The sequence below is a fragment of the Triplophysa rosa genome, linkage group LG22 (assembly GCF_024868665.1).
Source record: "Triplophysa rosa linkage group LG22, Trosa_1v2, whole genome shotgun sequence".
Taxonomy (NCBI): domain Eukaryota; kingdom Metazoa; phylum Chordata; class Actinopteri; order Cypriniformes; family Nemacheilidae; genus Triplophysa; species Triplophysa rosa.
In genome coordinates this window covers 2,281,848-2,296,457 of record NC_079911.1, presented here as the reverse complement: position 1 = coordinate 2,296,457, position 14,610 = coordinate 2,281,848, and the positions used below count along the sequence as shown (strand labels likewise).

At 35.7% G+C, this 14,610-nt stretch overlaps 2 protein-coding genes and 1 long non-coding RNA gene across 7 annotated transcripts in view; 1 reads left to right on the top strand and 2 right to left on the bottom strand.

The window, feature by feature from the left end:
- ppip5k2 (diphosphoinositol pentakisphosphate kinase 2) overlaps positions 1-6,620 on the bottom strand; it is a 40,618-nt gene extending 33,998 nt beyond the window's left edge. The window contains exons 1-3 of the mRNA XM_057320867.1: positions 6,297-6,620; positions 2,221-2,498; positions 1,696-1,891 (exon numbers count right to left, since the gene is read on the bottom strand). Of these exons, the coding sequence (XP_057176850.1) occupies positions 1,696-1,891; positions 2,221-2,376 (352 nt within the window). The 5' untranslated portion in view covers positions 2,377-2,498; positions 6,297-6,620. The remainder of the gene's footprint in view (positions 1-1,695; positions 1,892-2,220; positions 2,499-6,296) is intronic.
- A 2,128-nt stretch (positions 6,621-8,748) lies between these two features.
- LOC130545930 (uncharacterized) lies at positions 8,749-10,954 on the top strand. The gene is made up of 5 exons (XR_008961732.1): positions 8,749-8,844; positions 9,327-9,486; positions 9,592-9,679; positions 9,784-9,859; positions 10,046-10,954. It is a non-coding gene; the product is annotated as an uncharacterized LOC130545930 (long non-coding RNA).
- An 841-nt stretch (positions 10,955-11,795) lies between these two features.
- pam (peptidylglycine alpha-amidating monooxygenase) overlaps positions 11,796-14,610 on the bottom strand; it is a 47,729-nt gene continuing 44,914 nt past the window's right edge. For all 5 annotated transcript variants that reach the window (XM_057320861.1, XM_057320862.1, XM_057320859.1 and 2 more), the window contains one exon: positions 11,796-12,623. In XM_057320861.1, the coding sequence (XP_057176844.1) occupies positions 12,445-12,623 (179 nt within the window). In that variant the 3' untranslated portion in view covers positions 11,796-12,444. The remainder of the gene's footprint in view (positions 12,624-14,610) is intronic.

Sequence of the window (14,610 nt, the reverse complement as noted above, 5' to 3'; positions counted from 1 at the left end):
TTTCTAATGCCTGCATGATCTCTTCCCTGCGTCAACATGAGAACGACATCTTTTTGTAATATGGTGGCCACCGTCGTGTTTGGACTGAGCGATTCGTTGCAAATCTATAATACAACGCTAGTGGCCGCTGTTAATCAAGAACTGCGCCTTTAAATGGGATTACTTATATACTGTATTTCTAGTTAAATACATAATATTCTCTTGTCACGCTGTATCCACGACTTTTTCCCTTCTCATTACCGACACAGGTTGTTTTCCACATTTAAAGAAATTTTACATGTATAATATTCTATTAAAATATATTAATGTGTATATTATGTATGATTAATAAAAACTTGCTTAGGCATCATGGCTTCGCTTGTTTTTAGCAAAACATGCTATGAGATTGACAGTTTTAAATAATTACAGTAATGAGAATTTTAAAGGCCTTTTTGTAAAAAAAAAAAAACAGTAAAAGTTTTGAATTTAATATCGTTAAACACGTCTTATCTTGTTTTAAATGAATATGAAGGTAATTTGTTGATACCAGTGTTTTTATACGGGTCACATGACACGGCTTAAATTAATATTTTCGTTTGTTTTGGATGTTATTCAATGTGTAAACACGATTTAAGGTTGAAAAACGCTGTATTTTCCACATACCGTGCATGTTTGCATCTCCTCTTTGCCCCGCCTCTCTGAAACGCGTGGATTTTTAACAAAGCTCATCGCTCTGAAAAGCAAGGTGTGCTATGATTGGCCAGTTCACCAGTGTGTAGTGATTGGTCGAATACTGCAAGCGTGTGACGGAAATGTCAGAGCCATTGAGAGAGAGAGTTCTGCCAACGGAAGTCCAAAACGCTGGAGCGTCACGTGATTCATGGAGCCTTCAGATAGTTCCAGGAAGTTATGTTTTCTCTTTAAATGCTTTATTTCTTTCATTTTTTTATTCATTAAATGGCTTTTGTCTTTAAATGGGTTAAAAGTTTACCTCAGTTGGTCTGTTTAGTCGCAGCTCCATGCGTTACTAGTAACTTCCGTGTCTACATGCATGGGCAACTAATAACACACCAAAGACACAGAAAAACACGTATTCGCGCCATATGACCCATTTAAGAAAAGCAACACTGGAACATTTGCTCACAGTTTTCCCATGTGGTTGATAAGCGCAATTATCCGTTACTAGTTGTGATATGGCCCTAAAACTCTATCACAATATTTTCTGGTATTTGTTGCGATAACGATACAAATGACGATATAACTATAACACCATCCACCACTGTTTTTTGTGATAGTGATAGTGGCTGCATGTAGTCTAGAGCCTCAGAAACACAAACATTAATCAAAAAGTAAAACTTGTAAGCTTCCCCGTGGGCACGCAATATACGTGAATTTGTTGACTAAGCTGATGGAACAGAAACGATGGAATAAATGCAGAAATGTGGTTTGGAAACTCTTCCGCAGGCAGGGGGTGGGCGGGGCTTTGTGTACCGACCTGAACACAGAACTTACAAAGTGTGCTTGTAGCCGCTATGAGGCTGCTCAGGTAGCAGAGGCAGTAGAATTCGTCCAGTTAAGAGTTGTTCTACCACTGAAATCATTTTAGAGACATTATTTTAAGGTCGAAAAACTAAAAAGGGTTAAAACCAAGATTTCCTGAGAATCACCCAAATATATTATAGAAATGATATATATTATGGCAAGCATGCCACTAACCTTTGGAGTGGAAAGAAATGAGACAATCACAGAGTGGCCAGTTGTCCACCGGCTCATTGAGAATGACTTCCTCCTCAAGCGTGACAACTGTGATGTATTTGAACAGACACAGTCGCTCAAGAATCTCCTTCATAGGTTTAGACTTGGACTTCTTAGACATGGCACAGATACCCACCACGATCTGTCTCTCTGGGGGCTGAAGGGACCACAATACAGGCAGCTCAAATACTGTATTTCTGGATATACTCATCTGATTAAAAATGACATTTTCTTTAATATTGTTTAATATTCTTCACTTTTTATGTCAATTCACATTGTTTTTATTGGATATGAAAGATTCTGCCAAATCTTTCCTTAAAAAAACTTTTAAAGCACTGTTGGAAGTTTTAGACATAAGGGATGAGATGACAAATAACAAATTTGAGAGACATAGATAGATAGAGAGAGATAGAGATATAGAGAGAGAGATCTTATTATCATCAGATTAAACAAGATGCTGCTGAGGATCTCCATCTAACGACATACCGAATCATATTCTTCATCATCCTCATCCTCTTCTTCTACGTTCTCATAGAGGCAGTCATAGCCAAGCACTCTGCCCGGGTCAAGAAGTTCATCCATCTCTCCATCCTCACCGCCCACAAAGAAGCGTGGATGGTCGGCGTCTTCATTCACAGACATGTTTACTAATGTCAATCGCTCAGCGAGTCCCAGCAGAGGTCAAAGCTGAAGGTTAGAGCTGGTATGATCCAGCTTCACACCCGTCCTCCTGCTCCTCACAACCATTCATCTTTAATGCTTCCCTATGAAACAAACCACACCAGCATAACGCCACATTTTAGTATTTCTCGTTAGAGCGGTCTGAATTATTAAATAATCATCTCATCGCAATTATTTGACGTCATCGCAATTACTTCAGATAACCGCAATTATTGTGAATCCTGAAGAAAAACAAGGGTGATCTGCAGTATCTGCTGCATTCTACATCCAGTGTCCTTCATCTGCACTCACTGTTACATTCAAATAACATTTCTCCATCATTTGAGTTGTATTAGCTTTGTATGATCTAGTTTTAGTGCTCAAGGCAGTCTTTTCTGATAAGGTCACTCTATAGTAAATAATATCAGTTATTTACAAAATGTTCACATTTCTAAAGCATACGTTTTCTTCATTGAAGACGTTAATTGTCATCAATAGTTATATTGTCAAAGCCTTAAAAAAGACAATTAATTGTCATAATCGCAATTGTTCAATAGACAATTAATTGTCAGCCAAATTTCATAATCGTGACAGCCCTATTTCTCGTAAACTAAGAAAAATAAGCAAATGTGAGGTGTAACAAAGATTCGAGTAGTAAACATTAGGGATGTGCGAGACTAATCGACTAGTCGTTTAAACGGTAAGCTCATACTAGTCGACATTGAAAACAAGTCGATTACACAAAAAATGTTATAGTTTAAATGACTTTCATTTCAATGTTTCATTTAAAAACTTTTTAAATTACATGCTAAAACAATATGTTTGAAAAAATAATTATTAATAGTCTTTAAAACTGTATCAGGAACAAAATGTTTTAATTTTAGGTCAGATCTAGCATGCGTTTCCTTTGTGCCAATTGCAGCACGCTCAGAAATGACCACTTGAAAGACGAGTTGTGGGGCTGTTTTGACGGAGGAAAACGGGTAGGTTTTACGCTAATTATGTCATATCAAAGTGGCATAACAAGTATTTCACTGGAGCCGTGTTGGGTTATTATTGCAGCGATGCGGAAAATAATAATTTTATTTTTAATAATAATACGGCCAAAAGTAAGTGGAAGCGAGCATGGCGAAAAATATAAGAACGCTTTGAGCTCTCAGAGCTGATGTGTGGGTGTGCTTTGGTTTTCAAAATAAGTCATGGAGTAATGAGTTATATAAAATAATGCTGTTTGTAGGCACTTTTCCTAAAATTTAATTTAATTTGAAATTTAGTTGAACTTTTAGAGTCCGAAAAACAGACTTAAAGGAGAAAATAAAACGGATTTTGTATAGGCTACATAATTTAAGCCCAGGCACAGACCAGTCAAAGCAAACAAATGCCCATCGCTTCACTTCTTGCAGCCGCTAAAACGATCCAGTCAGGTTTGACGCATCAGCAAATGCAGAAATATTAATGATCATAACGTAAGGAAAGTGGAACACATTTGCCTGTTTTAGCTACATTTAATATTGGATATGAACAGTTTGATTAATAGCCGACATTCTTTAGTCATTAAAATGTCGTACATAGGCCATACGCAAAGTTTTTGGACCGCCTTCTGGGTCATTCTTAGTTTTTAGACTAGTCGACTACACTGTTACAAACTTTCATTTAAACGACTCTCAAATAGCGCACATCCCTAGTAAACATGAATATCTAAAAAATATCATAAAAATGCAGGCTTTAAGCAAACTGTTTAATTAAAACCGTTCAAGAGGTTAAAATATGACATTTTCATGACATCATTCTTTGAAATACATTCATCACTGTGTTTGTCAGAAAAAAGGTTACAACAACCAGTGCAAAAACAGAAGTACTTGAAAGCAAGCAGCAAAATCAACTTGTTCTCTACTTCCTCAACTGCGTGATGTCAGACACATCGATACAGAAACCACAGCCTTAAAAGCAACACATCATCATGACCTCTTTGACATGCATGCGTACACTACTTGGGCTGAATAAACATATGATTATATCTTAATAAACCCCTAATGTTCATCTGGATTGCTTTAGCTACTCTGACTATTTCCATGTAAATAAGGTTTGTTTAGTTTGTAGCTTGCTAGCCTACCAAGCTTTTTCACAGATGTTTACAGAACATATCCAAAATACACACAAATAACTACATTTACAAAACAATCCAGTTGCACGTTTTTGCATCTCTCTGCATAGCTATGCTGATGAAACTCAGGTTTACATCAGGAATCTGGTCATTTTTAAAGGTTCAATATTTTAAATGCAAGTTGCACAGTATTTTCCACCTGAGAAATATTTAGAAATGACAGCACATGCAATCTGCTTCAAGCAAGTTGATTCCTTAAGAATAGATTAATTTAATGAAGTTGTCCTCAAGTACTGTCTTAGCGACCCATAGCACTGTACGGTTTGTATATCTCTCTTTTCACAGTTCAGTTCATGGATCTCTTTGCTGATGATTTCAATCCGGTGTGTTGCATAAGGAAGAACTTTGCCATTTTTACTTTTAAATTGGATTTTAACTTGAATAATGAACAGTTCAAAATGAATAAACACAACACGAAGTCACACTGTTGTTCGCAGTATGTCATAATGATTGAGGTATACAGGAATCTGCTGACTTTGGTGTATCATTGATATTTCATGCACCTCTGTTGTGTGTAAACAAGCCGTTGTGCTGTTTGTGGCTGTAGAGCTGATTTGGGATCCGTCTCAGTCTCTCTTAAACATATTCTAGTTCTGAATGTTGATATTATTTCCAATGCAAATGTGTAAACCAATCATAACTGTGGGTGTTTGCACTGAGGTCGCAAAGGACAAGCAGCTGCTAAACCGAGTGTTCAGACGGTCAGAAAGAATGTGGAAATATCTTAAATGTGTTTTTGTGCAGAAAACTTTGCTTCATTATACATTACATAAAATGATGGCATCAGATAAAAGTAGCATATACTGTATATACCCCACGGCACCCCTTAAGCTTAAACATTAGCTTAGCGTAGGGTTCTGTACATTCAGAAAACATTGCTTTTATTCCTCCTGCATTTTGAACACTTGACCATTTCAAACCTTTTCAGTATGTGCTGCTAATACACATTTAATGCTTTTAATGCAAATTCTCTTTGCATTTTAGTTCTTATATAATGCTCTCTCCTGCCTAAGGGCAATTTCTATGTAAGCGGACCGTAATATAATATAACTGCCATTTATTTTATCCCCTGACTCCCATGTTGTCTCAGGAAAAAGCGATAGATAGATAGATAGATAGATAGATAGATAGATAGATAGATAGATAGATAGATAGATAGATAGATAGATAGATAGATAGATAGATATTAAGTTTTTGTATTTTACATTATGCATTTGCACGTGTTTTGAAGTTAGATGTTTGTTTGTGTTTTGAAGGTTAAGACTGCCCACGAGCATCTGTCAATAACACCACTTGTCCAACACAACACATAACAAAACACTCTAATGCTTGTAACTGACAAGCTACAAGCATTAGTGTAAAATTTCACAAAATTCATATCGATACAGTATATTCTGACTTTAAACGCTGACACGCTGTAACAGAAGTAGAACTGTTGCATAGTATTATTAAATGTGAAATCTGCTGAAAATGGCTTGTATCAATATGTCAATTTAAACATCATTTAAAGCACAACCCTAGTGTCATTCATTACCAGCAACTATTTGTGATAAAACTTTTAAGGAAAGAATTACCAGTCAATACTGCGGTAGAAGTAAAAGCAGAAGGTCGATGATGTGATGTCTAATGTCGTTGTTTTAGCAACAAATGACACTTCCTGCACAAAATGTGCGGCTAGACACGTGCTTGAGGTCAGAGGTGTTTTACGACATTCACATAAAAAACGTGATATTCTTACCTGCTGCAGGTCAGATCGCGTGGGTTTCGGCTAAAGTTAATGTTTGTTTAAAGTCTGGGAGCTGTTGTCTTTGGTCTTCACACACAGTCAGTGTGAAATGAGCTAGCTTTAGCACAACGGCTAAAAGCAGTCAAAATATCAGCATCCTCCCTCAGCTAACGGACTTTCACACATCATCTCATTCTTATATTCTGCACGATTATTTTATTGCTAACGTCGCTGACAGACTGCGGCACATGTATAAGTATACTCGTGTCGTGTGTGAACGTAATTTCTGCCCGACTTTTGCCCAGCTTTAGCTTTAAAATAAAAACACCAGATGAAGGGGCGTGGCGTCTTGGATGACGTCACTGGGAAAGTGGACCAATGACGAACACCAAGCAGACGGTCAGCATCATGTTTCCTTGAGTGGGTCTGTTGTCTATTTACGTTGTCTTTAATATTTTAAATGAAACATTTTATCAACATGTAATAATATTTGGATAAATTGAACCTTTTAAGCCTCGTTTTTAAACTTGACTGTTCAGTTAAAAAAAGCTTTTTTAAGCTTATCTCAGCAGATCTCTGGCCAAAGTAGGTAGAGTAGACAGGTGCTGTCTGTCTTTTCACAGTAACCAGGATTGAAAATCTAGTGAGGTCTGGGAAGGGGTTTCAGGAATTCTGCTTAGTTGTTTTTCTCTTTATTCTCACAGGCTCTAATGTACAGTATGTAGGATGTCCTCTGGGGTTTTACCCTCAGTGTTCTATCCTTGTTTTTACTGTTGTGAAGGTCTCTGTCATTATTCAGATCATACATACAAAGAGCTGAATAATTTACTTAAATACATTTGCCTAAAGATTTGACATTTGACAAGATTTTAAGAATTGCTAGTGAATCAGAATTAAAGGTGAGGTTTATTTAAACATTCAAAAATAGGTAAACAGGCATCTATTGTAAACTATTGGACAGCTTTCAAGCAGTATTTTGCTAAAATTTAAAAAAATTGGAGAAATAATTATGTGCAAAAACACCACCCTCATTTTCTATCCATATCTTCATATGCTTATGGTTCCTATATTACGTTTTGTATAGGGTTTTACTGGCTGCTTTAAAAAAGTTCACCCAGAAATGAAAATTCTGTCATCATTTACTCACCCTTATGTTATTTCACACCTGTATAAATTACTTTGTTCTGATATACACAGAGAAAGATATTTGAAAGAATGTTGGCAATTTTAACTATACCATAGTAGGAAAAAAGTGTTTGTTTTTCTAAATTCTTCAAAATATCAGATTTTGTGTTCAACAGAACAAAAAAAATATATACAAGATTTTTTCTACCATGGTAGTGGACGATGTCCCATATATATACTGTATATGTCCCATATACAGTATATATCAACAGTGTAACGAAACGAAACTTCAAATAAACTTGCAGCCGACACAAGCCTCTACTGCGTTTCCCCTTTTGTGTGTTTAATTCAAAATTCTTTCATCTGAAAAAAAGTGAGTTGCGTGTTACATGTGGCATTTATTCCATAGCAATAAAATAAACTGCAAAATGGAATGAAAAATACATATTTATTGATTTATTTGTCTTTTTGATGCTTTACAGTTCACTAATAGTAAATTATATTGTTTGGGCTTTTGTAAGCACCCATTTATTCAGGGTCTCCAAGGAGGCCTGATGACTTAAAATGATTTACTTATCAAAATAAAGACAAAACATTAACGTATTAAAGCAAGCTAAAACAGCTAAAAAAAATGTCAATCAAAATTTCATTAGTGTTAGGTTATTTTTATGACACATTGATATCTTTCTAGTTATGTCAAACTATTTTATTGGGTAGAAATTCTGAGTGGGGGGGCTGTACATATAGAAGCCAAAAAGGTTATGATACTAGACTAGTTTCTGAGATTAGAATTGTTGTTTCCCAAATATAAAGACTGACCGATAATCGGTTTAAACAATTTACATGACTGAAATTGGAGAGCCTTGGATGAATGCGTGTTATGTTACAATGAGATGCGTGTCATTTGCTGCAGATCTACAGTCATGTGCTCTTTCAGCAGGTGCTCCATTCCTCAGCTATTGTAATCTATTAGACAGGCAAACACATCATTCTGATGACATGTCTCTTTAGGTGGACTTTGTAAGTGACACAGCCATTGTTTCAGCTGAACCAGACTCAGAAATAGTTTGTTTAACATTTCAACACAAAATGTATACACTGTAAAACATTATAGCATCATTAAGTTATGTCTACTAACAATTTCTATTTAATTCCAATAATCATGACAAGTTGTATATATTAAACTTAAGTTTATACGTTTTTAAAAACTCAGACTTAAATTTACAAGTTGTCTGAACTACTTATGAGTTGTCTCTGGGTAGTCAACATTCATTCAACTCACTTCTGTAAGTTATAAATTAGAAGGAGGGGGAGGGGTGTTTGTTTTCTGAAAGACCGCGGAAAAAGTTCAGTTACCTCAGGCGCCTACGGTGTGACATACTGCTGCTCAGCAGCTGAATTGTCATTAATACATGTTATATACGGCGGCGAAGAGGTAAGTTATCATTTTTGTCTTGATTCAATGGTGTTATGCTTTAGTATATATATAAAAGACATTTTTATAATGTTAAAAGAAAGTTTAGCACGTTGACGATGCTCTGCGAGTGCGACGGCGTCACGGCCTGAAAACCTAATGCACGGGTCTATATCGGATAATGTAGTTAGTGAGGGCGTATATAGATTTTAAATGCATAGTAACATTATGGCATAGTTTGCATTAAATAAATATTTTGATTTTCAGTGTGTGTCAGGGAACGTAAGCTAGCTGGCTGCACTATCAAGGCTAACGTTAAATATTCAGGGGCATGCACGTCTATTTTTATATATCAAAGTAAGTAAATGGGTTATGTAGTGTAGTTTTTATGGGGCTCTCAGTTGGACACACAGGTGGACTAACGTTACCAGATTTTGGGAAAGTAACGTTACTCGAGATCTGTTTGGTGGATGGAAACATATTTTTATTATCGAACTGTTCAGTGTTCACAGCTGGCTTCTTGGAGCATCGAAGGTGTTATGAGCTTATCAAAAGAGACCCCGCGGTAACTGTGGTGGCGCAACCACATCCCCCTGGTTGCATAAAGTTACCCTGTTGAAGGAAAGCTGCTCGACACCTCGAGGACGTTCACGTTACAATAAGGTGTTGTTAATGTACTGTTTGCCTAATGCTATTATTTTAATACATTTGCTGTAGATTGTGTAGTTCTTTTCTCATTGTACATTGTCTCCTGGTCTTTTTTTTCAGTCTTATTTTGTCACTGTGCCTCTCATTGGTTGCATACCCTGTTGAAGGAAAGCTGCTTGTCTATGGAGGACGTTCACGTTACAATAAGGTGTTGTTAATGCACTGTTTGCCTAATGCTATTATTTTAATACATTTGCTGTAGATTGTGTAGTTCTTTTCTAAATGTACATTGTATCTTTTTTTTCAACGAAGAAAGAAAATAATAGGTGATGAGCCACTCATCTCTGTAGTCATGGACAGGTGGCCTGCATTATGTGATCAGAGACAGGTAACATGTTTTTTAAATGTGATGCATAAATAAACTGAACTGTATTGTATTGTAAGTATATTCTGATGACAGTATTTGCTCTGAATTTCAGAATAATTTTCAATTGTACTTACTGTGCCTCAACTTTGCTGTTTTCATTATTCAGTTACCTCATTACCACTTTGCTGTCTTATGTGTCTATTTCAGATAAGTGCAAAGTTCAATAGAATAGTCACTACAGGTTTGCTGCAGTCCAGCCGTGGTGGTGGAGGAGGAGAAAATTGTTCTTTATAACTTCAGAGATGTGCTCACTGCTTTTGCTATGCTAATGGGAACCTACTGCCTAAACCTCCAATATGAAGTACTTGTTTGAATTCCTGCAGAAGGTTGTCATGAAGATTAAACCTGACCACTGTTCAGCTCGGATACACGGACTTAGAAATAAACTGCTGAGGTATCCTTTATAGACTGGTGCCAAGCCTTAAAGGAATAGTTTACTTAAATATGAAAATTCTGTCATATTTTTCTTACTTTCATGTCATGCTAGGTGTATATGATATCCATTCTTTAGTGTAACAGAGTTATTGTGACTCTTCCTTGTTTTATAATGCTGTTGATGGATATGTGTGAGGAATGGAAGTCATACACACCTAGGATGACTTGAGGGTGAATCAGTTATAACAGAATTTTCATATTTAAGTAAACTATTCCTTTAACTGGATGGAGATGGTGTGCTGACTTGTATAGGCGTGTTCTGAAAAGGATATTTAAATGCTGGTATATCTGAGAGCTTTAGTTACTTGACTTTGTTAGATTAATTTGTAATTTTGCTTACTTAAATGAAAACTGTCTGATTGTTTTGCACTGTTGATATTTTGTTAGCATTGAATATATCTGTTTTTATTGCAACTAAGAACGATTTTACTATGTTAATGTTCAGCGTAATAAATGGAGTATTGTTTGAACCATTCATATGTCAAAATTCTTTTTATTCATCTTACTCTTTATCTTTCTCCCAATTAAACATTGAAGAACTCCATGTAATATTTAAAAATTGATGTTTTTTGAAAATGTTTGTATGTTGAAATGCATTTTCAAGCCAATGTTAAAATCTGCATAACGTGCTTGTTAAAATAAATGTTATATTTTTGGACTAAAGTTGTAAGTTGATTGTGTGAATGACATTAGTCAATATGAAAATTAATTTAAATAAGATGGGAAATTTAAATTTAACAAAAAAAAAGAGTTTTCTGTAGTTGATAATGTAACAAAGCAAGTTATTTTAACTCAGATTTACAAGTTAAAACAACAAATGATCATCAGTTAAACACAATGTAAAACATATCTCTTTAAAAGAATGAAACAAAGAATATCTATAAATTCAGTTAACTCAAGTTCTTAAGGCAGCAGGTGAACTTTCGTTTCTAAGTTTAACCAACTTAAAATGTTTTACAGTGTAGTTTCCATTAGTTTATTTATTTCAGTAGTTCTTAGTTAAAGTAATTCACAAGATACTGTGATGTAAAAGGATAAAATAACAGTACAGTTTTATTTTGAAGACCCCACCAGTAGATGGAGACATCACCTCAATATTTGAGCATTTCCGGTGTTTCAAGTGTCATTTCCTGTCAACAGCATATAAAAGCACACAGCATGTTCATTGTTCACCATTTACAATGTGCAAATTAAGTAGCCCTAGTCTACCTGCAAACCATTGCTGAGATGAATAATTTCATATTTATTTTTCATGTAAAACAGCTATTTTTTATAGATATGATATCGTTTATGATACAAACAACTACCCCTGTGTAGAAGCAATACATTCTGATCAAAACGGAATACACTAACTAATGTAATGTATATAATTACAGTCAAAAATACAGTATTACAGGTGTTTTTTTTAAATCAAGTTTACTATGATATCCAGTTCTCAGAAACAACCGGACGAAAGAAGTGATGCTTTGCAAACACTTTATTACACAAATAACATTGTTACTGAAAATAGTTATCTTGCAATAAAACCTCAGTATGTCACAACAAATATCAGACACCTCACATTAGCTCTGAAAACTTAGTAAATACAGCCTTAAATAAGTCGTCTTTTTCTCTTTTTAATCGAATGCAGCAAAACAGAACTTAAATCACAGGTGACAATAGCAGCTTGTAAATATGTGGCACATTTGTAGTAATATATAGGTGCTGCGGAAGGCGAAATACATAGTCCAAAAAGGCACAACCGTACAGAAAAACAAACTGGTATGAAACAAATGCCTGAATTGGTTATACACCGTAATGCTTATTGTTAGACTGATAAACGATCTGAAGAGATCAACAAACCGTTCATTATTCAAATAAAATAAAATAAATATTCTACCTTTACCGCTCTGTTAAAAATGAACGTCTTTATACTCAAAATGACCAGTGCTTCGCGTTTCTACATGGTGTCTAAAAAAAATCATAAATTAAAGTGGCAGTCGTAGGTCTCAGGGGACATTTTCGCAAAATGAAATGTATCGGCAGCTGATACAAACTATTACATAAATGATTAAAGTACATCTTGACGGCGCCAGTGGGAACACCTGTCAGCTTTCACGGAAAGATGCTTGTTAGGGCAGCGACATGGGAGGAGGCGGAGCCGAGTACTCTTCGTTCTCAGAGTCCGTAGCATCCTCGTCGTCTTTCTCCAGGTCGCTTCCTTCGGTGCTGAGCCTGTCGAAGCCGTGTCGAGTGTAGCCTTTGTGGGTGGCGAAGAAGTTTCCCAGGTTCAAGGTACCCGCCGCTTTGCCTGTGTGAGATAGACAGCTTACTGAAAACCCCCACATCTAGCATACTCTCACCACCACTGGTATTAGAGAAAAAAAATCATCAAGAGTAAGAATCTGTTTACCAGCAGTTTTCTCTTTCAAATCATACATTTTCATGGCTGGTTACTAGATGTTCTAGCTGGTTACTGGGTTGTTTCAAATGGTTGCTAGGCGGCAGAGATGGCAAAAGTACACACATCCTTTACTTAAGTAGAAGTACAGATACTCATGTTTAAAAGTACTCAAGTAAAAGTTGAAGTACTGACTAAACTTGTTTACTCAAGTAAAAGTATAAAGTATGGGCTCTAAAATGTACTTAAGTAAAAAGTAGCCAATACTACTACCTGTTTTAGAGTCACGCTCGTACCTCACAACTGAACTACCATTATGTAGAACACAAGCATAAAAAAGACTGATGGAATAAATCTATTTGCCACTACCTAGTGGAAAAAAACACAAATGTATAATACAATTATGATGTAAGATAAGAGTGTAAAGGACAAGCGTATTGATAATAATTGTGACAGAATTCCCTTTGTCTCAAGTTCTCAACCATAATTTTAGCTATTCTTTGTGTTGCCTTCCGCCTTGGTCCGTGGCAGCTTCTTAGACTACTAGCCTATGTCTGCGATGCGTAATAGCCAGGAAATGACTGTTTGGTACTGTGATTGTCAAAACATTTTATAACAGAATTTCACTGCTTTCAATTTTAGATTAACTGTCCCTTTAAATTTTAAGCACAGACCATTCATGGACATATCATTATACAAAGGTTGTAGACACTTGGGAGATCTTGTCAAAAAGAGAAAACTGAGAAATAAAGAGATAATTAATTAGGCAAGTCAATTTACTTGGTAACCATTACTGTTTTTCTCGATTGGTTAAACACATTTCTTGAAATTATGCCTCGCTTTAAAATATTAAATGTTTAGCCTCTTACATTGTACGTTACACTCGTTCAACATTAAAACTGATGTCAGTGTTGCTAGATTAGGTGGATGATTTCCAGCCCAAAGGCTCACTAAAACCTACTCACTCCAACAAAAACCAGCCCAAAATTTTAACTTCCAAAATAATGTGATAGTATTTTATTGCAATGTCAATCAACGTTGATAAGGATCGTTTTTTATTTCCTTATAATTTTAATCATGACAAGATGAAAAAATATAATAAAAATCAGGAAAATAGATCAAACAGATCAAACAAGGCAAATGCATTAAGAAAATTAGAAAATAAGACTAATAGGATATGTCCAGAAACCACTTCAAATGGCAATCAGGAAATTAGCGCATTTTTGTGCAAAAGTGCCCACTATAATTAGTTCATCGAAAGCAACGCAATGAGCAGGTATTTTTCACTCGTTCATGAACTTAACGCACACACCACGATAGCAAAAAACATGCAATTCATACATACTAATGAACAACAGCAACAATAATGCGCTTACCTTAACGAGCTGCCTTAACTTCTGACAGAACTACAGTACATCTTTCGTGAAGTATATGTTTGTAGAACATGCGAATAGCTAAATAGCTAAATTACATATTTAAAATCTGGTCCTTTCGCGCTAAAAAACCCTACCATTCACGAGTCACCACATGATGCAGAATATCACGCTCGAGATCTGAAAACAGTTACTCCGTCTTCTTTGATTTGATTGGTCACCGCTTTGCTCTGTAAACAGTAACTCCCGCCTTCTTACATTTGATTGGCTAGTGGCCACCTCACACAGCGCTTCGGCTTTTAGGCAGACCTATCATTAGGTTGAAAAAGTCACGCAATGACAAGAAATAATATTGATTGTGCATCAAATACAGATTAAAACTAAAGTAACGAGCCTGGTTTGAAAATGTAAGAAGTAGAAAGTACAGGTATTTGCGTAAAAATGTAAGAAGTGAAAGTAAAAAGTCGTCAGAAAAATAAATAGTGGAGTAAAGTACAGATACCAGAAAAATCTACTTAAGTACA